Source organism: Pongo pygmaeus, chromosome 2, assembly GCF_028885625.2.
Source record: "Pongo pygmaeus isolate AG05252 chromosome 2, NHGRI_mPonPyg2-v2.0_pri, whole genome shotgun sequence".
Lineage (NCBI taxonomy): Eukaryota > Metazoa > Chordata > Mammalia > Primates > Hominidae > Pongo > Pongo pygmaeus.
The window spans coordinates 70,262,617-70,286,633 of record NC_085930.1 but is presented as its reverse complement, the minus strand read 5'-3'; the positions used below and the strand labels follow the sequence as shown (position 1 = coordinate 70,286,633).

Below are 24,017 nucleotides of genomic sequence, written 5' to 3'. Positions count from 1 at the left end.
GATGAATTTGCAGTTTCAAAGCAACTTCACAGCACACACACTGACCTCTCCTAAGCAGACCAAGTTAAGTACTATATGAACCATAACTTCAGAAAGGGGCAAATAAAGGAATTATCCTGACTGGGGAGATGGGGAATGGTTTATGCAGAGGATGCCTGTGGATTGAGCATCAAATATAACAATAGTATCGGGGCAGAGCAGTGAGCAGAGGAAGGAAAAGCAAGAGACAATATACACTATGAAGAAATGATTTCGTGGGCAAATAATGCATCATGAATTCTTTAGTAATTGAATTTTTTTCTTTTTTTTTGAGATGGGGTTTCACTCTTGTCACCCAGGCTGGAATATAGTGGCGCCATCTTGGCTCACTGCAACCTCTGCCTTCCGGGTTCAAGCAATTCTCCTGCCTCAGCCTCCCGAGTAGCTGGGATTACAGGCGCCCACCACCCCGCCTGGCTAACTTTTGTATTTTTAATAGAGATGGGGTTTTGCCACGTTGGCCAGGCTGGTCTTGAACTCCTGACCCCAGGTGATCTGCCCGCCTTGGCCTTCCAAAGTGCTGGGATGACAGGAGTGAGCTACAGTGCCCGGCTGAATATTTATTTTTTAATTGACAAATACAAATTGTATAATATGTATACATTATGGGATGGCTAAGTCAAGCTAATTAACATACTCATTTATCTCACATATTTTTGTGTGTGTGGTAAGGAAACTTAAAAATGGCTCTCTTAGCAATTTGCAAACATAGAATGCATTGTTATTAATTATAGTCACCATGTTGTACAATAGATGTCTTTCTTGCCTTCCTCCTGCAACTAGAATGTAGCTCTCTGATGGCAGGAAGCATGCCTGGCGTGTCACCCTTGTGTGCACAGCACATGGGCCAGTCCAGGCACTTGTATCTCAATAACAATGGCGAACTTAGTGTGCTTTAAGTTTGATCAGATTTAAAAAGATAAAAATACCAAAAATAAAAAATAAAAAAATAGGTAAACCCATAAATGAATAACTGTACAAGTAGTGGAAGAGTAAGGTTTTTCATATACAGCCTATCTGAAAACTACAGCTAACATGATTTACCAAACATGGTCAAGCATTAATCATCCCCTAAACCAATGGTTTGACACCACGAAAGAGCCACATAACACTTTTCTGAGTAAATTAAATTTTTATATAGATAAAAGTAGTGATTCATTAGTATTCATATATTGTTACATCATTTTTATGGAATTATTAAAGACATCAATAGTAATAAGATGATTTCTCAAAAATGTGAAATTGGGTTTTTCCTGATAGTTCTAGTCTTATATCTATCTCTGTGCCCTGCGAATTATTTTTCTTGACTTCCTTTTGTTTTTTTGAACAGTACTGAGAATACTCTGGTTTTCAAAGTTGAAGACCCATCATTATTACAACTATTAACAGCTTTCCTTGAAATCTATCAGAATATTCTTCAATTAAACTGATTCTGAAACCTACACAGGAGAGTTGGCAAATTCCAGAGTTGGTTGTGAACACTATCTAACAAGTTTTCAAATTCTTAACATCCTAGCAATTAAAAATTAGACAAGGAACTCAGTTAGCACTAAATGTTATATGATCTTAAAGGCAATAAAGGCATCTTGTGATATGCATTCATATTTTATCCAACAATGAACTATTTAGGCCAAGATGAGAAAATGGCATGGAGCATGTTCAACTGACCTTTGCCTGGCATTGAATTCACCACATACTTGTGCACCTTAATAGAATATTTGCTGGTACATTTCTATCCGACTAGACATGAATAGGAGTGGGTTTTATAAACACTATTACTTAATCAACAACCTATACATAAAAAGTTTAAAATATATAAAGTGGTTACAGTGAAAGCCTTATCCTTAGATCTAAACCCCAGAAACCTAACCTGGCAGAAAATAAATATTAACAGATAACATTTCATGGGTACTTATTTTCCAGGCACTCTGCTAAACCATTTTCATATATTAATTGGTTACTTCTTCACAATGACCATATGAGGTACAAACTATTATGATTTTCATTTTACAGTTCAGAAAACTGAAGGACAGAGAGAATAGTTATAGCTATGGGTTCTGCACATCAGACTTTTTTTTTTTTTTTTTTTTGAGATGGAGTCTCACTCTGTCACCCAGGCAGGAGTGCAGTGGCGCGATCTTGGCTCACTGCAAACTCTGCCTCCTGGGTTACAAATAGAGGAAAGTGATGTGAAATACCTAACCTTAAACAGGGTAGTGCATTATACAATAAGCATCAAGTAAAATAATAACCATGGGACTAAATATAGATATGCTATAATTTACTAAAGAATGTACTAAAGAAGATGGTGGGTTGAAAACTCATAACTTCAATGTGAGCCTCCTACCTCACCAAAAGCCAAAGAGTCAATAGCCTAGCTTCCCTGCTAGGCTTAGTGGGAGTAGGTCCCTGTGGACCAATACCTCTGAGATCTCTGTAGACTGAAGCCTTCTTAGCCTTCATACCTACATATAGTCATGTGTCACATAATGACATTTTGATAAACAGATTATAATATATTTTTATCATGCTTATTCTTTGGTTTAATTAATTAATTAATTAATTAATTTTGAGATGGAGTCTCACTCTGTCCCCCAGGCTGGAGTGCAGTGATGTGATCTCCGCTCTCTGCAACCTCTGCCTCCCAGATTCAAGTGATTCTCTTGGCTCAGCCTCCTGAGTACTGAGATTACAGGCACCCGCCACCACACCTGGTGGGGTTTTGCCATGTTGGCCAGGCTGGTCTTGAATGCCTGACCTCAGGTGATTTGCCCACCTCGGCCTCCCAAAGTGCTAGGATTACAGGCATGGGCCACTGCACGTGGCCTATGTTTAACTATATTTAGATACACAAATACCACTGTGTTACAATTGCCGACAGTATTCAGTATTGTAACATGCTGTAAAGGTTTGTAGCCTAGGAGCAATAGGTTAAACCGTTTAGCCTAGGACTTTAGTAGACTATGCCACCAAGATTTGTGTTAGTACACTATGATGGTTGCACAATAACAAATTACTTAATAATGCATTTCTTAGAACACATTTCTGTCATTAAGTGACACATGACTATACTTATTTAAAAATACGGCTGGGCATGGTGGCTCATGCCTGTAATCCCAGCACTTTGGGAGGCCGAGGCAGGAGGATCACGAGGTCAGGAGATCAAGACCATCCTGGCTAATATGGTGAAACCCCATCTCTACTAAAAATACAAAAAATTAGCCGGGCGCGGTGGCACATGCCTGTAGTCCCAGCTACTCAGGAGACTGAGGCAGGAGACTTGCTTGAACCCGTGAGGCAGAGGTTGCAGTGAGCTGAGATCTCGCCACTGCACTCCAACCTGGGCAATAGAGGGAGACTGTGTCTTAAAAAAAAAAAAAACAACTTACATATTACTTATTAATACTATGTGCTAGGCCCTACACTAAACACTTTACACACACTTATTTAATCATCAAGCAAGACAACATTATGAGGTAGGTACTATTATTATGCCCATTTTTCAGATGCAGAAGCTGAGGAGAAGTAATTTGTCCAAGGTCACAAAACTAGTAAATGGGAACTGAACTCAGATAGACTAGCTCTAGAATCTGCATTCTTATCCACTATGCTGTGTAAAGAGGATTCAGGGGTGGAGGGGCTGTAGAAAAAATATGATTAGTGAAGTTTATTTCAGTTTTCACATACTTTTGAAGTGTCACCAGAGACTGCAAAATTTTTTACATGAAAATCAAAGTCTTGATGGTCTCTAGTTTAAAAATGATGAAACTAAACACTTCATAAAATAAACATCATAGTTGTAAAGTCCTAAATTGCTAAGTAGTCTTTGTTAAGAAAAAGTATGTATGTTACTGGGTACATAGCAAAAGACAACAAATTGTTCTACCAAAAGACGCATGTACTCACAACACTTTTCACAATAACAAAGACGTGGAATCAACCTAGGTGCATCAACAGTGGACTGTATAAAGAAAATGTGGTACATATATACCATGAAATATTATGCATCCATAAAAAAGAACAAACCATGTTGAACTGTAGGCCATTTTTCTAGGTGAATTAACACAGAAACAGTAAATCAAATACCTCATGTTCTTACTTATAAGGAGGAGCTAAACATTGGGTAGTCATGGAGATAAAGGTGACAATAGACACTGGAGGCTGATAGAAGAGTGGGTAAGGGTTGAAAAACTAAATATTAGGTACTATCTTCAGTACCTGGGTGTGGAATTATTCATATCCCAAACCTCAGCATCATGCAATATACCCATGTAATAAACCTGCACATGTACCCCTGAATTTAAAAGTTGAAAAAAGAAAACATGTATACACGCATACAAATATACATAAGCATATATGCATGTATAATTTATAATTATAAATAATAAGGTCTGAATAATTTCATCAACTGCAAAATTCACTCATGAGCAGAGAAACAGAAACAAAACCTAAGATCCCACAGGTTTGTTGACATCCTTTTCCTTTTCGAACTAAGCCATGGTTTGCAAATCTCTCATTAGTACGGTGACAGTGGTGACAAAAATTGTCTTTGTCTATAAAGCCCTGTGACCATGTTAAGCCTTTCTTGAACAGTGTAGGCTGACAGGGTGGAATGACATTAAAAGTCTAAAGGTATGCTAGTAGGGAAATATGAACTTTAAAAAATATGAACTAATTCACATTTAAAGAGTCATTAATTCAACATTGTTTTGTCTTTCTATGTTACATTCATTATGTATTATAGTCAGCAGCTGGTAGCTCCTTTTAACCATTTGGAGACACACATATTCAAATTAATGTTGGCTAGAAAACTGTATTCCTTCCAGACAAGATGGCAAAGTTGTCTTTGATTTCACTAGGGCCTCCGTTTGAAGAATTAAGATCAGAAATGTCCAGGCAGCCAGTATGTCTGATGGAAATTTTTGTATAGCAATAGGTTGTTTAACCAGTGAGTTATAGGTAGGAAAAAGGTGTCCGTTAGACAAACACATGAGCCTATCCATTGTATGTTTATCAAGTGCCTTCTTTGCAGACATAATAATGTCCCAGAGAGACAGATCCTGCCTTCATGGAACTTAAGGCCTAGCAGGAAAATGGGCAGAAAAATGATCAAGGTACTGAGTGCATAATTACAACAGAGACAAATGATCTAAAGAAGTCCTTTGAGAGTGTATCAGTAAAGAAGCTGGCCTAGACTTGAGGCTGTGAGTGAGGGCAGCCTGGGATGGGTGTGCTAAGAAGAAAAGGAGGAACGTTCCATACGTAGGAAAACAAAAATAAAGAAAAGGGGCATGAAGAAAAGTTCTGTGATTGAATGAGTACAGTTCATTCATGATCTAAAGGACAGCCCAAATGGATGGAACCCTGGGAAGGCAAGACAGGGGATTGGGAGGTCAGGGAGGTGGAAAATAGTGGACAATTAGTCTAAAAAAGTAGGCAAGCACAAACCATGAGGGGCCTTGTGAACTCCCTTAAGAATGGGGGCTTTATCATCAGATCAGTGAGAAGGCATAGTTGTGGAATACCATAGTCGAATACATTGTCCAGGAACTAGGCTTTCCATGGACAGAAAAGGCAATGGTTGCTGGTTGTTCCATTTAAATAGCCTTTAAAAGTCATGCAAAACACAAATATGACTGAACACATTGGGGGTGGGGTGGGGGTGTCTGGATCATGGTAGGGGGTATTGTAGACAACTAGACCAAGGCAAGTTGCCTGTAGCTTTACTCTTAAGGATCACACACCTCCCTATGTTCTTCTACCATCAATTTTTCATATTTACATTGGACAGCAAGCAATTAGTTGATCTACTGATTTCTTGAGGAAACAAAAGGAGACAAGGACAGAAATAGGGGCACCATCCAAACTGCAAATAACCCAACTCCAGAATAAGGCGTTGCATCTCATCAGTAATTTGACAATATAAAGAGTGGACAAGCCAACATCGTTAGATCTTGTTCACTTGTCATTTGTGTTTTGTAAGACAGAATTAAGCAAGAAGGTCTTAGTTTTCAGAGAAACTCAACTCACTATTCAGCAGATAGGGAAAAGGTGTGCCTTTCCAGAAAACAATATGAAAAGAGACATATATTAAGATAAAGACTTCTCAAAAGGCCCCAGAATCTCGATGTAGGAAGAAATCATGGAGTGTGAACCCTCTTTTACATGCATAAAAGATAAAACCTAACTACACCTTAATCAAGATTACAGATTTCTATGGTCTTCATGTCTTTATATTTAGCTGCCACTCTGATTAGAAGTCCTTCAAATATGATTAAAGGTTTACTCTGAACTTTAACATAGGAGACTTCTCTAGGGTAAGCATGTGCATGGATTGACCCAATAGCATTCAATCAATTAATATATGCATATACTCTCCAATAACTGTGCAGAGTTATTGTGCTTTCCTTTATTTATCAAAATGCCCTGAAGTTTGCTTTATCTCCTAGCCATAGTCGTTCTTGACATCGCTTTAAGTGTTCAGACCCCCCTCTGCAGTCATTTTATTTGTAATAGTGCCTTGTGTGTTGTGTCTCCTAGCTCTACATACAAACTACCACGCTTACAATCTCCATGAACCTAAGTGCATCAGTGGCGCTGGGGATGCTATACATGCCGAAAGTGTACATCATCATTTTCCACCCTGAACTCAATGTCCAGAAAAGGAAGCGAAGCTTCAAGGCGGTAGTCACAGCAGCCACCATGTCATCGAGGCTGTCACACAAACCCAGTGACAGACCCAACGGTGAGGCAAAGACAGAGCTCTGTGAAAACGTAGACCCAAACAGTAAGTAACTCTCCATTTCTTTCATCTTCCCATCCTGCATAAGGAAGCTCTAGAAGATGTGGGATGTGCTTGCCTGTCTGGAGAAATACTGTGATTGTTCTTGTCTTATGGGCTGGGTTGCCTTGGTGAATGCTAACTTCTGCTCTTTTGAGTTTGACTCATTCCTGCCACCATTTTCTTTTTGTTCCTTGTCGGAAAGAAGCTTTTGGAGGCTCTGCTTCAGAAGTGTGAAGCCTCCCCCTTCCCTTGCTTCTCGTCCGCTGGTACTGAATCCTCCAACTGACAAATGCACCTATCAGGTTGTTCGTTTCTTGCACCCTTCCCGCTAAGGCAACAACTTTTTGTCAGGGAAACTTCCACACCTAATGAACTGTATCGGTAGGAATAAATTAGAATTTTGGAAGCATAACTTTTTTCCTCTAGCATCTGAATGTTGAAAAAGTTATTTTTTACTAATTAGGTCTCCTAGAAACATAAAATATTGGAAAAAGTTGTCAAACTTTAATCCAGTTACACAGGGCCAGACACTACCATGATAATGGCATTATACTGTGGGGAAAAAAATATCTACTGTACCACTGGAGAAGAGTTTTATTCTATGCAAGACAAATCTTAGGGAAGAAATTAAGGGGAAAAAAACATTGGATTTAAGATGCTATTATATGGCATATCTGCAAAACTCTAGGAGCCTTTAGTCATGCATGCAAATGTCCCCAGGTAAAATGGGCATATAGCTATCACTTTGTAAGTAACACAAGACCAGCTCAAAGGTTAAATGCTTAGAATTCCCAATTGCTAACTTATTAACAATATGGTGGTAAGAGTAAATTTCAGATTTACAATACTAGTTTTAAGATTTGTTTTCCAGGAATATTTTGGCTAGTTGCATTTAGAATGAGGCAGATTCAAATATTTGTGATACTTCCTGTTGTTTAAGGCAGAAGGGATTTCAGGTTATCCATTAAGTCATTCACGACATATTATATTTCAGTTAGAAGCTGATCTTGGTGTCAAAGGCTTAATGCCAAATAGAAGGAAGTCTCAATTTTAAATACTTTTGAGGAAATCCTTTTTGCTCTGCAAATAAGAGAGATATCTTTAATAAAAACCAAGAAGCCAACTGGGTTTGATCCTGACAAACACTATACAAAGAACTGTGATTTTGGCCTATCTCTATTTATGAATAGTTGAGTGAATGTTGTGAAATACTTTGAAAATATGTAGACAAAGTAACAAGGTTAATTAATAACATTGTGGGCTCCAGTTTGACTTTTTGACAGACGAGATCCTAGGACAAGGCTAAAGGAACATACTGAGAAGGGAGGAACAGAATGAATGATAGGCTCTGTTGTGTCTCCAGAGCAACTGGCCAATTGAGAGGAGGGCAAGTGGATGGTGACTTGCTGTGGCATTCACTGTGACGTAGGAAGAGGCTTTGGGTTGAGACATACCTGGGTTCGAATGTAAACCACTCCATTTACCAGCCATGTGGCATTAAGAATCACTGAGTTTTTCTAAAACTCAACATAATTATGTATAAAAGAGATAATAACTATGTCATAAGTGTATCATAAAATACTATATTGAGAAAATACTATATTGAGAAATACTATATATCAACTAAATATCAATATCCTTCCCTTCCTGAAGAGGCAAAAAGCTTTGCTTAGAAATAAGTTTCAGCATAATTTATTAAGATACAGTAGATATAGAGGTGCAGTTAAGTGTAGATTAAACACCACAGGGTAGATAAAACTAAATCCTCAAAAGAAGAATTTATGGCCGGGCGTGGTGGCTCATGCCTGTAATCCCAGTACTTTGGGAGGATGAGGTGGGCGGATCACCTGAGGTTGGGAGTTCGAGACCAGCCTGACCAAAATGGAGAAACCCCGTCTCTACTAAAAATACAAAATTAGCCGGGCGTGGTTGCGCATGCCTGTAATCCCAGCTACTCAGGAGGCTGAGGCAGGAGAATTGCTTGAACCCAGGAGGGCAGAGGTTGCAGTGAGCTGAGATCGCGCCATTGCACTCCAGCCTGGGCAACAAGAGCAAAACTCTGTCTCAAAAAAAAAAAAAAAAAAAAAAGAGAAGAATTTTTATGAACATATGTGTGCATCTATTATACCTATACCTGTATTGATAAATATATCTGTATATTTATAATTAGCGGCTTTTTATTATAGGTTGTCTTGTCAAATTTGCATTTCATAAAACCTTTTCTTGCAAATATTCCAATAACAGCTTTATTTTTGTACACATACACACACACACACATGCAATTTAGATACTGTTCAAAGTCAATAAGCAGAAAACATAATTGGAAGGCTATATTTACTGGGGAAAAAAGACGAAATTAGAAGTTTTGAGTTTAGACAATTCAATACTATGCTATTTAAGAATTATTAACTTTCAAAAAACATTACTACTGTTGCTATTTAATGATGAGGTGCAATCCTTATTGAGGCTTTTTTTGGGTATGACATTGGTTGTTAAAATGCTAACACTGACATTAATGCTAATGCTTGCATAAAGTACTCTTTGAAATAGGCATTATGCATAATGCTTTGTGTGGAATGTCTCACTTACTCCTCACAGTAGATCTATAGAATAGATATTGTTATTCTTATTTTACTGAGGAAACCTTGGCTTCCCAAGATTAAGTAACATTACCAAAGCCACACATGTAGTTAACAGCACAGGTTGGACTAAAACCCAGGTCTGACTCTTCAACCCACGCTTGTTTCTCTTTGCTCCTCTGTTTCTTAGAATATGAATGGCATGTCAAAATTCCAATGCAGGAACTATGCTTTTGGTTTCCTTATTTGGTAATATCGTTTGTATATGCAGAATATAATGATGTTTGGTGGGAGATTCTTTAAACTTACTGTAACGTATTATTGCTTGTTTTGTCTACAAAGACAGGAGTAACCAGAGCTCAAAGAAGGCTGCCCAGGTAGAGGCCTCATCTGATTAATTCAGAAATTGTATTCCAGTGATTTCATTTGGTATCTCTTTCCTTGAAAAAGTTTCATTGGTTTTTTGTTGTTGTTCTAGTGTCTACATAGAGCCAAGGTAAACAATTCAGAAAAATAAAATAAAATAGAGCCTTTTTCTCACCACCAGTTGGAAAGATTTTTTAAAATTGCTTTAGCTCTTTTGTTATTGTGTAGACACGCCCTAAAACACCATGAAAACTTAACTAGATATTTGCTAAACCATAGGAGGAGATTCATGTACCTCCAAACATTGGGGTTTCTGATGACCCAGCTCTCAAAGGTCCCAAAAAAGAATCCAAAGAGCTTATCTGCACAAAAGCTGTCCAACAGTACTTTCTGCAGTGATGATCATGTTTTATGTGTGTGCTGTCTAACAGAGTAAGCACTAGCACATGTGGCTATTGAACACTTCAAATATGGCTACTCAACTGAAGAAATACATTTGTTATTTTACTTAGATTTTAATTAAGTAAACTTTATTTACATTGCATTTAAATTTAAGCACACACTTGTGGCTGAGGCTACTGTATTGGACAGTGTAGCTCTAGAAATTGACAAGAATTTTATTATAGGAAACTCAATTTGAGTCCACATTGGATATAGCTCCGAAAGTTTTAGCGCTGATACTGATCTAGGACAAAGTCAACTCAAAGAAATAAAACATTTGAGATGAGACAAACATACAAATAGTCATTTAAAATGATCTCAAAACAAGCCACTAATAGGGAAAAAGTAACATCACAGACAGCAGTGACATTTGAAAAACCAGTCCGCAGCAATGCAAAAATGCATATATATAGGAAAAGAACAATAGTGAAAAATTCAATTAATAAAATCAGATATGACTATGCTATACTAGGTAACATTATAATATTCTGTTTAATGCCAAATATAGCTAAAATTATCTCTAATATCTTAACTTTGGTAACAGATATAAATGACATTATTTTCTGAATTTAAGCTGACTGGTTAAAAACAAACAAAAACATAACTCATGCACTTGAAAAAGGAATTTGTCTCTCCAGTGGGCAAATTCTGTACAATATTTTCTGAAGGAGGGTGTCTGAGAGGAAGTAGAGTTTATACTATGAGCTACAAAGTAAATAGTGGAACAGAAATGTCCTCTTATTCATTGTTGCTCTAAACACTTAGTCTCAATGTATTTCAATCTTCAGTGTTTTCATTTTTAACAGCTCTGCTCCATCATTGCAGTTTGCCATCTGGTGCATGCATGCTTCTACTCATCCAACTCCACATTGCAACTACATGTCTACATAAAAATGAATTTGCTTGCTGACTTAATATGGGAAGACATTTATACTACCATATTTTTTCCTCAAGAAATACAATTATCCTCTTAGTTTGCTTCCTTAGCTAACAGTCCATTGTATGAAAGAAAAACTCCATTACGTGTGGAATAAACAAAAAGTAAATCTCAAAATTTCAATTTATCTGTGCACTGCTGGCATATTAGATATTCAGAGTTGGGCCAATGCTTGCTGGTCTCTGCACTTAGATTGAAAAATAGCAAGCTCAGAGGGCATAGGGCTGTAGCTCAGCTACTTACTAAATTTTATTTATGCAAATAAGACTTCCATTGCTAAAAGTTTAAAAGAACCTGGCCTCATTTGGATAGCTTTATATCTGGCCATGATGATGCCTTCTCACATTCCTGTCTAAGAAGAAGGGCACCTCAAACTGTTTCTCCCACCCACATCCTGAATTTGGCATGTTTCCCTGCACTTTCTACAGTTCACTTGGCAGATGTATGTTCATGGCAAACTTGTAGATGCCAGATAAACAAGATGCCATGGTTGTGCTTGGGCCATGGCTTATTGATGGCCACAACGATCCTTTTCAAGTTGGATGGATAATATTAACTAAGAGGCAGCATGGCTTTATTGAGATGGGTGGATAAGAACTGCAGCCTTCTTCACCTGGACTGGTATCAACCAGAAGATGTTCTGTAAATTGTCTTTGGCTCTCATGCTTTCTTTGGTAAAAGATCACAGTGAAGAGAGGCCTGGCCCTAAGCTACCTTTCTCTTAAGCTACCATCCATTTTCTAAGCTAATGCTCTGCAAGCCGTGCAGAGAAATACTTCAAGGACCTTAGCTAGATACAGAGAGTTTACTCTGGCAGGTCAGCAGCAACTAGAGATGGCAGGCGGGTGGACAGCGAGGGACACACCCTTTTCTTGGATGTGGAGATGTATGACTGATGAACTCACTCTGGGATAGAGACTGGACATAGACTACCTAAAAGACTGGTTTAAGCCAATTAACACGTTGTATGATGAAGCACATGTTAGAAGAATAACAGTTTGTACCTAAAATACAAAATAAGATATGGAATTGTATTCTGATGGTGTTTTTCTTGTGCTACCATATTTGCATCTACAATAAGGAAAATACATAAATAACAATTTGTGCTGTTCTCAACAAAATAAATTTGTTACATAAACTAGGACTGTCAATATAAGGAGGTATGTTATTTAAAAAAAAAAAAGAAAAAGAATTCAGACTGTTGGAAAATGGATGTGGGCACCAAAACTACACAAATAATGGTGCCTAGAAAATTCTAGAACATACTTCTGTGCTGTGTTAATTTGTTATGGTTCTTGTTTTGTTTTGCTTCTCCATTTGTTTGGATCCCTAACATTCTCAACATTATGTTACTTGTTTCATCCTCTTGGACTAACCGCACAGGCTGGACAGCATGACTGGACTAGGCTGAGAAAAAAGAGCTGGCAAGAAGAAGAAAATAATGCTCTGAGCAGATAGATAAATTATGTTTGGGCTGGTTCCCTCAGCTGTTCCAACTCAAGCAAGTAAAACCCAACTCCCTTAACTCAAGAGGCACCAGTACTCCCATGTTCAGAGGTACCTGAATTGAGGTGACCTGGTCTACCAAAGGCTATTGAACCCACCAAAAGAGTGGGCATGATGTGTATGGTCTCTATCGCAGCCTTTTCCCAAAAGGAAAATGATAATAATAAAAAGTAATATTGTGTGCACATTTATTTTTTACATACCTATATATTTACTTTTCCTGTAGACTGTATACCACCAGTAAGAAAGAGTGTACAAAAGTCTGTTACTTGGTACACTATCCCACCAACAGTATAGCTTTTGACTGCTTTCCCAAAGGTAAGAAAACAATCTAATTCTTATTTATTTATGTGTTCTTGTCTCCAATGAGAATTAGAAATGTTTCCATGGAAACTGTGCATGATTACCTGAAAATATATCTATAGGAAGAAATGAGTTTTCAAAGATGATCGATTTGATAAGCTTAGTGCCAGCAGCTGCCATTGGTCATATGCCTGCTTAATTTTCTCAAGAACGTGTTTATGAGTAAATACACATTTTGTCTTCCTGAACAGCTAGCCAGTAATTGCAGAGAACTGTTGCTGGTCATTCTGACACATGCTCTACTTTAAAACTACCAGTGGTAAAAAACTATTTCTCAATATTTCTCAATATATGATTTCCTACTGTGGGTTTAGAAGGCAATGTGGAAAACCTACAAGGAGAGAAGGGGGATGCTTAGTAAATGCAAACCTAGTAAAATGTTTGTTCCGGTTTATTTTTACTAAATACATTCAAAGAAGTGTACATATTCCTAAAAAAGTATCCATTGAAATAGCAACAAATGGCTTTACCATCTTTAATTCAAAGTTGTCTTGGTTCCTTCTCTGCAGAAAATAAATAGGTTTACAGGCTGGGATTGATAATATGTTGATGATGATTTGTGGCTCATAGTTCTGCCTTTGAGAAACACTGAACCAACTTTAGTCATCACGCAAAAGCAGAAAAAGGGTCAATGAAAGACCATAAGGGTGTAAAGATTAGTTTCAACATTGGTTATACCCAAGAAATACCAATAAATGCCACAGGTGTTCAAATAAATAGGTTAGAGAAAATGATGATGTATTGTGTGATGTGTGAACTGGCCACATGAGTGGGCTGGCATAAGAATAATAATGGATTCACCACAGATGCTTTTGTATTGCTTTAGGCTCTCACTAAAGAAAATATACTCTGAAAGGATATTATCATCACCCTGTTTCAGCCTAAGCAATATTACATGACAGTGGAAAACAACACTTGCCATGGCAAGCATCCTCATCCACGTGGAACAGGGCATTCCAAACTATGGGAAAATATACAGTAGAGAACATGGAATAAGTTATTAAAGTCATGTGGCGGCTTTGAGTAAAATGTTCTCTTTTGATTTTCTCTGAACCTCCTATTGTACTTATATAATAGAGAGACCTCTCTCTAGAGAGATTCCAAGAGAGTAAGCAGTGAGGTCATACCGCGGGAGGGGAAAAATATTGCTTAATAATGTGGACTGGTCTTTCTGTTTCTTACATTGATAACATGGGACTTTTATCAGATCACTGTTCTGGTTCTTCCCATCCTTGTTTGTGTAATAGTATTCTGAATATAAATAAACTCTTGCTCTCTCTCTCTTTTATCCATTTAGTATGGTAAGACAGCATAAGAGTACTTCCAAAGAGTAATGACGTTTTCTGTTGACTGTTGTTGGGTGCCAGTAACTTGGTCTTTAATTTAGGGTATATTTTTCACATAGGTATTTCCTTTTTCCCTATCAACATGATCTGTCCTAGTTTTTAAATAGGCCATTCTTTCCTCCCAGTGAATATGTAACTGTATTCCAGTGAGATTTCAAGTTTTTTTGTAGTACAAGTGCTTGTCAAAACACTGGAGCTCAACACCTTAATAGTCTTTTTACATGAGACTGACTGAGAATAAATAAGAAGGAATTTTCCCTGGGTAAAAATGATAGATTTAATCTCAATCCATTAAAAATTCTTTTGCTCCTATCTAAGTTGATGCCTTTGGGTTTAAAGGGAGTCAGATGAAAATATTTTAAGCCTACCTTTTGGTTAAAAAACATTTTTAGGATATACAGATTAGAAGTAAATTCAAACTTGTAGCTAGAATTGTCTTACTTCAAAGATTTTGATGAGAGAAAGCAATGAGGTCACATCATGGGAGGGGAATAATTGCTTAATAATGTGGACTGGTCTGTTTCCTATGTCAATATCATAGGGCTTTTATTAGTTTATTATTCTATTTCTTCCCGTCTTTGTTTTCGCAATGGTATTCCAAATACAAATAATAATTGTATTTGGTCTCCTTTTCTGACCAATTTAAATGTGACTTTAAAAACTAATGATCAACATTTTGTAGAACTGCTTCAAAATAATTGGGGATATAAGTTAGTTTAAGTTACATTAATTCAAAGAACAGGTGATTTACTTGTTCAGGTCAATAATGAGACTAGTAAACTTGGGAGGGCAATGAAAGAAGTCTCTTAATGTTATGCGTTCAAATCCATTTCTAAGTGCTTGCTTTCAGGTAGACAAGACAGTAAAAAGAAAACCACAGATTCAAGAGTAAACTTTCATGTTACTGTGCTATTAAAACTTAGTGTCAGGCATCATGTCCCAACAAAGCCACACCGTTTACAGCAAATCAAATATTTGCTTATAGGGATTTGAAGGAAGTAGGTTCAAATTCAGATGGAACATAACCTAAGCCTGGTTTGAAAATGCATTCCATAACATGCCACTGTTTAAAAGCACTCTCATGTGACAAACACTCTCAGCCAGGCATCAGCAGAATCAATACTTTCTGCATCCTTTACATGAATATTTATAAATTTTAAAACTCTGCAAAGTGTTATCAACCTAATGACATTTATGTTGAAATGCAATTAGGTACAAAATAAAAAGCACAATTAATCTGGCATCATCACCATGACCGGGTCAGGAAATAAGTTTTGTTAGGAGGTAAATTTTCACACCCTAGGATGGTATTTTGATGAAAAAAACTTTGAGAGTATAATTAAGCCTTGCGAGAATGCCAAACACATGAATTATATTATTGACATCCATTATTGAATGATATTATAAAAATCATATTTGGTTTCTTGTAATGAATGGGATTATTTGGCAATTTTAAGCTTTTTGGAACTGTGCAGTGCAAGTTTTCATATCATGTTGGGACTTTCCCTCTTTAACATTCAATGTGATATCTCTGCTGTAACTGGAGACCACCTCCACTTAAAATTCACTTTGAAACACTATAAATACAGCAAAGAATATATGTTATCTGACCTTTGACACTGAATCACCTTGGGAATAAATGCAGCTATAAATCTTTTTGGCATATTTCTCTCTGCCTAAGAGGTCTGTGAGACACCATCATTTCTCTCACCAAGGTTTGATATCTCAGCATATCTTCAAAATCCAATTAATATCTCCCGTCTTGGTTCTGCAACTGGAGTTCAACTTAAAGAACTGGATGAATGTTTACATGGCTACTACTTCTCTCATTCCTTGCATAAAAGAAATGTACACATCATACCTCAAAGTCACAAAAACTATGTCAAGTTTTACATATATGTATTGCACTGCCCTATCTGGTCAAGATTTTTTACTGAGTATCCTTAAATTGAGTCAATCAAAGAAATATTTGCCAAGCACCTCTCCTCTGGGCCATCCATGAACTGACTAGGAGTGGGGGACAGGAGGGGACAATGCCTTCAGGGAGTTCAGATCTGATGGAAGACTCGAAGGTAAGTAATAGACTCAAAGGTGACAAGGGCTCTTCCTCAAGGTATGTACCAAGTGTCATCAAGCTACAGGTGGAGACCATCACCCGGGATGTTTTGCTTGAGCTGTTCTTAAAAGATAAAGGGCTCCAGGCAGCCATAAAAGGAAAGGCACTCAAGGTAGGGGAAAGTATACACAAAGAACCTGGAGTACAAGAGAATATGACATGTTCTGGTACTAGAAAGAAGTTCTGTGAGGCTATTGGGTTTTGAGGCATGTACTTTTAGGGAATTAAATGCAGGAAGCAGCCTGAGGGTAGAAAGACTGAGTTTCCTTTGTCTTTGTGCCTTTACGTACAAGGGCTAGTAAGTACTAGGCTGTGAGAAAATGTGCTTGGAATGAGTGGAGCACAATACTTCCCATACCAAAGGCTCCTATTACCTAGAAGTCGGTAGATGCACAGTAAACATTTATAAGTGAATATATGGTAGCAATAATAATAAATATTGTAAAAATAAAAACAATAATAAGTCTACAGCCTCAGCAGGTGGATTTATATTCTTCCAGATAAAGCCTCTAAGGTCACAAAGACCACCCTAAAAATACAATGTATAAACATGATGTCACAGGTTTCAAAAATATGGTGTAGTTGTAATGTACAGCTCCTAAAATGGGTGTCAGTGCTGCATCTCAGCTTGTGTAATTAATTTCTTTTCTTCTGCTAAACCCATTTATAAACCAATGAAGTTTTATGCCTATTTTATTTCATGGGCCACAGATATCTATACTTTCAAAGTGCACATGAACTTGAAAGATTCCACTAGACATGGATCCTAAGGACTTGCTTTAAATAGTTATAGATTCTTATTTGGTAAACACAAAAACATAAGCAATCAAACTGGTGGTTTTCTGACTATTGAGTGCATTTCCTTAGAGACTGTTATTCAGGACAGATTTTGTCTTTATCGTGATACCAAATATCATTTGCATTTAAAAAACACTGTGTATCCTAAACCAAGGTCAGTTAATCTCCAAAATCTTTCTTTTCCCCAATTATTGTGAATGAGCATCTTCCCAATATTCAAAAGAGGTGACCCTTGTGACTCGTTTCCATCTACTAAAGATGTATCTCAACTTTGCAGATTTTTTTTTTGGCTGTACAGTGGAACTTGGATTACACTTTAAATTAACTTTCTCTAGGAATCAAAGGTAATCATTATTTCTCTCTATGATCTAAATGACTATTCTCATTTTTTTTTCAAGTTGAAGATTAGTTTTCAATTCCCTTTATATCTCTGTCCTCTTTCATAGTAACCTCTGAGGACCTCAGCTTGCAGAAAGAGGATTGAGATAACATTTCCAAAGCTTGTTCTTCCTGAGCTGACCCAACACTTAGGAAAACATGACATGGATCAGCAACTCCATTTTCCGTAAGTGTTGGTCCAAGTATTGGTTATAACCTTGCATGTGCTATCTTTTTCTCTGGTCAAGAGTAAGAAAAACTGGACTGGGAGTCCCATCCTGGCTCTGATACTTGGGGTAGCATAAGCTTCATCACTTAATGGATCTCTGATTGTGGATAAGTTTCAATCCTGTTTCCTCTTTAATAAGATGGAAATAAGTTAATCTTGATGAGGTACCATAGAGGTGGCATGAGATTCTGTATATGAAAGCCCTGTTTTGAAGGGCTGACTGTGCATATGTCAGGGTACATAAGATAACATCGTTGGTCTCTGCTCATCTGTTTTTTTTAATTTTATTTTGTTTATTTATTTATTTGAGATGGAGTCTCGCCCTGTCACCCAGCCAGGAGTGCAATGGCGCAATCTCGGCTCACTGCAACGTCTGCCTCCTGGGTTCAAGTGATTCTCCTGCCTCAGCCTCCCGAGTAGCTGGGATTACAGGCATGTGCCACCACACCTGGCTAATTTTTGTATTTTTAGTGGAGATGGGGTTTCACCATGTTTGTCAGGCTGGTCTCGAACTCCTGACCTCGTGATCCGCCCACCTCGGCCTCCCAAAGTGCTGGGATTACAGGTGTGAGCCACCATGCCCGGCCCTGTGTTTTATTTTAATTGGCTTTCCTTTCTCTTTTTTGTTTTGGTTACGTTTTTGTCTATCATAAACTCTCAGAGTTGGAAGTCATGATATCTAGGATTGCCGATAAAGTCAGGCAACCTTTTCTCTAGGTACAACAATCTCTATTTTCAAGATAGTTTACTGTGGCCTTTTGATGCATCATTAGTAGTCTTTTGGCTTGGTGAAATTGAGAGAGAAGGCTATCAGTAACTCAGCAAAGCTGCTATGGGACAGATAGGCTCATACCACCTGATATATGAACCACTACATGTGATTAACTTCGACAGGTAGCTCCTGGCCAGCTGGCAAGCTGAAGAGTATTTTAAATACAAATAATAGTTCTGGGGTATGTCTTGAGTGATAGAATGATGACTGAGTAGGACAGATTCCCTTAATTTTAGCTTGTGAAAACACATTTGGTTTCCTTTAGAAGCTGGGATCCTACCAAAAAATCAGTTAACAAAACTTCTCAGAGATCTTCCTTGATACTTTGAAGTTTGGCTTTTATTGCACTTATATTAAATATGGGACCACCCCGGAGGGCCAGACTCATTCATCTCAGTCTTCAAAGGGCCTATCATGATCATTTGCTGCAATTTAATAACAATATTAGAAATTTTCACCATATTTTCACTATTGCTGCAAAGTTTAGAATGTACTCAACTATCCATTGAGGCAGGTCTTATTGACAGGTAGCGAAACTGACTTAGAGCAGTGAATTAACTTCCTAGTAACACACCAACGAATGGCAGAGTAGACACCTGTACTCAGGTCTTGTGGCCAGAGGTCTTTCTAATGAATTTTTCTGAAATGGGATTGAATGAGGTAAAATGTCTCAGTCTACATCATCTATCTCATCAGCACTTCTTCTTCTCATAAGTTGATTCTAGAGGCCCTCAGTTTGCTAAAGATTAGATAGGTCCTCCAGGGTTTCAAGGAGGGAAACATAATCTGACTTCAGGGCCACTGTGGAGTGAGATGCATCTTTCTTTCTTTTTTTTTTTTTCTTTTTTTTCTTTTCTTTATGGTATTGCAAAGACCATTGGATATAATTTCACTTCCTCTTGGATTTTTTTTGATGGTCTAAAAATTTAAACACTGTAGTTCCTGTTATACAAAGAGCATGGTCTGCTAGGACTGGAAATGTTTAATTCTCATAATTCATTGAAATCCATTGATGATCATATTTGACATCTACTGGTCATCCTGAGTGAAGTTTAGCCATTCAGAGTTCAAACCATGAGTCTTCATATACAGATGGTTATAAGCAGACTCACCTCTGCTTAAGGTAATCAAGTTTGGCATGGAAACATGAGCAAAGGTAATTAAACTCAGAAGATTTGCTAGCATTAAAAAATGGCAATTCCCTGGAACAAAAATGTGAAAAGCTAATTCCCCCCACCCCTTCATCACCTGCTTCTCTCTCTGCTTTTGCCATAGCAAAGCTCTATAAAGAAACTGGCCACCAGGGTCATTATCAGTCTGAGCTGAAAATTTGATTAAGCTGGCCTCCTAGGGTTAGTATGAAAAATGCTCCATTTTTGTTCTTGGACTTTAATTCCTCTTTCCCTCATTTTTGTAATGTTTGCAAATTTCATTTGCATTTAATTTCCCGTGGTTTGCCAAAGTCCAGACTGAGACTTGAGCTATTGTTTTCATTCAGGTGAGAAGTGCAACTGCAACTGACCATCTGCACTGGCATCTAGTCAAGTGATTGTCTGAGGCAAGTATCTGTCCTTCTAAGTGTCCTAAGGAAGGTTTGCTACCCAGCCCACCAATGAACTTAATGAATGAAAGAGACCTTATCCTGTTTGCATGAGTTTAGTCGTGGGTAGTTCTCATCACATGCCAGCAACATCCTCTTAATAGTCCAACATAATTAAGGAAATTGCACTAAACATGACTTGAGATCATGGCCCACTAGAATCTTGTCTAGGAGCTTCATTTAAGGAAGACATCAATGATACCAAATGATGAAGAGATCCCTACTGTGATCTACTGTGATCTACTGTGATGCAATACTGAAAAGGCAGTCTCTTTCTGAGTACTGGATTCTCAGTCTTTTCTGGGTCAAGAATGCAGGAAAAGTAGCATTCATGGGGGGTTCTGACCCATTCCCATTTACAGGAAAAGAAAATCAAATAAGGGATCAGTAGGTGAAACTTTATCATTAATGCCAAGCAAGAAAATGCTGACTCTTTAGAAAAGATCATCTTTCTGTGTCTAAATTTCCTCATCTGCAAAATATAACCTCATATGGTAGTAGTGAGAAATAAATAAAGGTAAAGGGCTTAGATCAGAATTTAGCACAATAGCAATTCAAATGTTAACCATCAGTGTTGTGATGGTGTCATCTCAAATTAACTGGATTTTCTGTTTCTATTTCCTCTAGGAAAGGATTTTGGAGATTCCCATCTGATATTCTTCTATTTGGTCTCTTGTACCCATTGTCTTCCTGTACCACACATAATAAAGTTTAAGAATGTCAAGCAATCCATCTGCATCTAATTTTTGTTTGGAACAACCTGCAGGATTTTGCATCTTGAAATATCAATACATCACCTGTCTTGTCTTCAACCTATTTAGTATTGATCATTTTTGGAGCAATGGTGCCTTAAAGCCAAAATTTCACTGTATTGTCAAATGAGCTATCTGGGAAATCACATTTAAACATACTTAGTTTTCATTTAATTTCATAACACAACGCATATTTCCTGACTCTAGGCATAAATACATTCAACATTTTCACCATCATGGTTTAAAAATTAGTACCTGTTAGTACTCAGATATTTAAGGAAACGCCAATGACCAATTTTAAAAAGTCCTATGTATGGCAGAAAATTTGCCAAAAACAAACCTTCTAAAGTACATTTCAGTTTATACTTCGGTCTAATTTAAATCATTTGTTCCCCTAACCTGGTGGGCATCAAAAGGTCACATGTATTTAACAAGCTTCCCAGTGATTCTGATGCACATCCAGGTTTGGGAAACAGTCTTATTTTTTAAATTGTCCTTGATAAGAAACACATGCAATACGGCATTGATGTGATGGTGATCACTTACAGAGCAAAGTGTTTTTCATGGTATTAAAATGATTGATTTTTGAAAAGTTATTTGGGTTTATTGCACAAGTGGCATCTACCATGTCCCCAAGAAGTCACCCCTCTGTAGGCTAGCACTGTGAGAAGCTATGTCAAGGTCCTCTCTCAAGAGACTCTCCAGACTGGTGTTGCAGACCAAATAAAGCTGAAATTAATTGCTGAGCTCTGTTACTGGAGCAGAAAAACATAGCATCACCTTTGTTTAAAGCTGAATCTCCATGACAACACTCAATAAGAAGCTGGGTCAATATTCCTTTTTTCTGCACTCAGTCGGCCACAAGGCCTGGCCTTTTGTAGGCAAAGTGTGTTGATACATCTTATGCAATCATTTCAAGGTACTCAGCTGAGGAAGTCTACATTTTTTTTAGCCATGAAGTCCTCAAAGAGATTATGATTTTTAAATCTTCATTTATGCTTTCTATGCGTTTCTGCCCAATCAGGTAGTGAAAATGGTCAGGACAGTCTTCAATAACTATTGTTGTTAATAAATCAGCATGATCTTATGGAGAAGCAGTCTAGTGCCCAGGTTAAGACTAAAGATGCTGGAGCCCATATACCTGGATTCTAAATCCAACTTTGTCATTCTCCAGATTGTGATGTGACCATGTTGCCTACTCTGCGCATCAGTTTTCTCATCTGTAAAGTTGGTATAATCTTAGTAACTACCGCATGGGGCAGTTATTAGGATTAAATTAGTTAATATATATGACATGATGCTTAAAGCAGTGATTGGCATGTAATAGAATGCTAAATAATTTGTTGTTACTCCTTAATGACTATCATCAACTGACATATAGTTGTCAATCCATACAGTAGCCACTGGATACTTGTGGCTATTTAAATTAATTAGAATTAAATAATTTTAAACATTCGGCTTCTCAGTTGCACTAGTCACATTTCAGGTTCTCAACAGGCACATTGTTGAGAATGTGCATACCTAGCAATACCTAGGGAGTGCATACCTAGCAATACCTAGGGAGTGCAATACCTAGCAACTCCCATATTGGACCACAAAGTTAGAGAACATTTCCATTACCACAAAAAGTTAAACAGCACTGAGCCACAGCTTAGAGAAGGTAAAAAGAGAGATAAGAACGTCCTTTATAGAAGAGTTCCTGCTGTTCTTAATACTCCCCATTGCTTATGAGAATCGTCTATACGTCTCTCAAGAGTGTTTGGACCCATTTCTTTTGTACCTTCTAGTAAAAAGCCATTTACATTGTAGAGTGTACAACATATACTGTGAGGTAACAAAAATAGTTTACCAGAAATGATGTTCTCTTAGTTGAGAAGGTTTCCCCAATTCCTTTCACAAGCTATGTATAATGCTTTCTATTCATTCATTCTATAGTTGAACCTAATTCTTGAAAAGGAGGCAAGATGGCAAGTTTGTTTGTTGTCAGTACATGGAGAATGACTACAGTAAGGCCCTGTATCTAAGGGAGGATGGTTTTCTTAGTCACCACCCAAATAGAAGTAATGTGCATATTCACTCATCATGCCATGTTTCCTTAGTAACAGAAAAGCCAAATTAAATATTCAAGGATATGAACAGAGGCTTCACCCAACCTTAAACAGAACATTTCCAAGCACTTTTCACTTGGATTGGCCAACTTTGAGATTCTGGTGTCAGCTGGAAAATTCTCTTTTTCTAAAAAGTCAAATTGACATCTCTTATTTTTTTCTGTGCATGGTTAGCCCTTGGCAACATTGTCTGGCAGTTGCTTTGTAAATGTTTCAGAAGGAAAAAACAATACAGGCAAAGGACTGAAGATGGCTATTTTTCAGCGATCAGAAGTTTTATGTGAATCATGAACAGTTAATAATGTTTTACATTAGCTAGAGGAGTTTCTGCTATCAATTTATATATTAGGAGAGCTTTTATTTAAAACTAGCATGGAAAGCTAGTAAGAAGAGCCAGCAAAAGATATTTAATCCCAGTTCCAGGCCGGTTCTATCAATTGGGTTGAATACGCTACAGCTAAAGGGAAACCTCCCTCAGCATCTCAGGTGCTCATTCCAGACAGAACTCAAGCTGTTAAATGGCCAGATAAGGGACTGAGAAAGAAAGAACCATGTCTTTCTTTCTACGAACTTGCATACAAGCTATACATTTTTAAAAAATATTGACTTCTCAATCTTCTCAATAAAACAGAATCAATGAGTTTGTGTCCAGAAGTATAAAATAGGCAAAAAAGAAAAATATACCTAATTTTTAAAAATTACATCATCATCAATTAACTATTGTAATCAACTTGCCCTTATGTAACATTTTATAGTTTTGTTTTATTATGTGCTTGCAAATTCAGCATCTTTTTTTATCTTCAGGGTATCTCACTGAGGTAGGTGTCATTATCCTCATTTATAGAAAGCCTAAAGTAAGGCTCAGAGAGGCTAAGAAAATGATCCAAGGTATTAGTGACAGAA

At 37.4% G+C, this 24,017-nt stretch overlaps 1 protein-coding gene across 5 annotated transcripts in view; it reads left to right on the top strand.

Moving 5' to 3' along the window:
* Positions 1-24,017, top strand: part of GRM7 (glutamate metabotropic receptor 7) — an 888,658-nt gene that overhangs the window by 820,506 nt on the left and 44,135 nt on the right. Inside the window, exons 9-10 of one of the 5 annotated variants that reach the window (XM_054482693.2) lie at positions 6,580-6,826; positions 12,879-12,970. In XM_054482693.2, the coding sequence (XP_054338668.1) occupies positions 6,580-6,826; positions 12,879-12,949 (318 nt within the window). In that variant the 3' untranslated portion in view covers positions 12,950-12,970. Of the gene's footprint in view, positions 1-6,579; positions 6,827-11,015; positions 12,723-12,878; positions 12,971-17,552; positions 17,821-24,017 lie in introns of those variants that run through there. The other 4 variants (XM_054482694.2, XM_063661813.1, XM_063661814.1 and 1 more) reach the window with 4 other exon arrangements.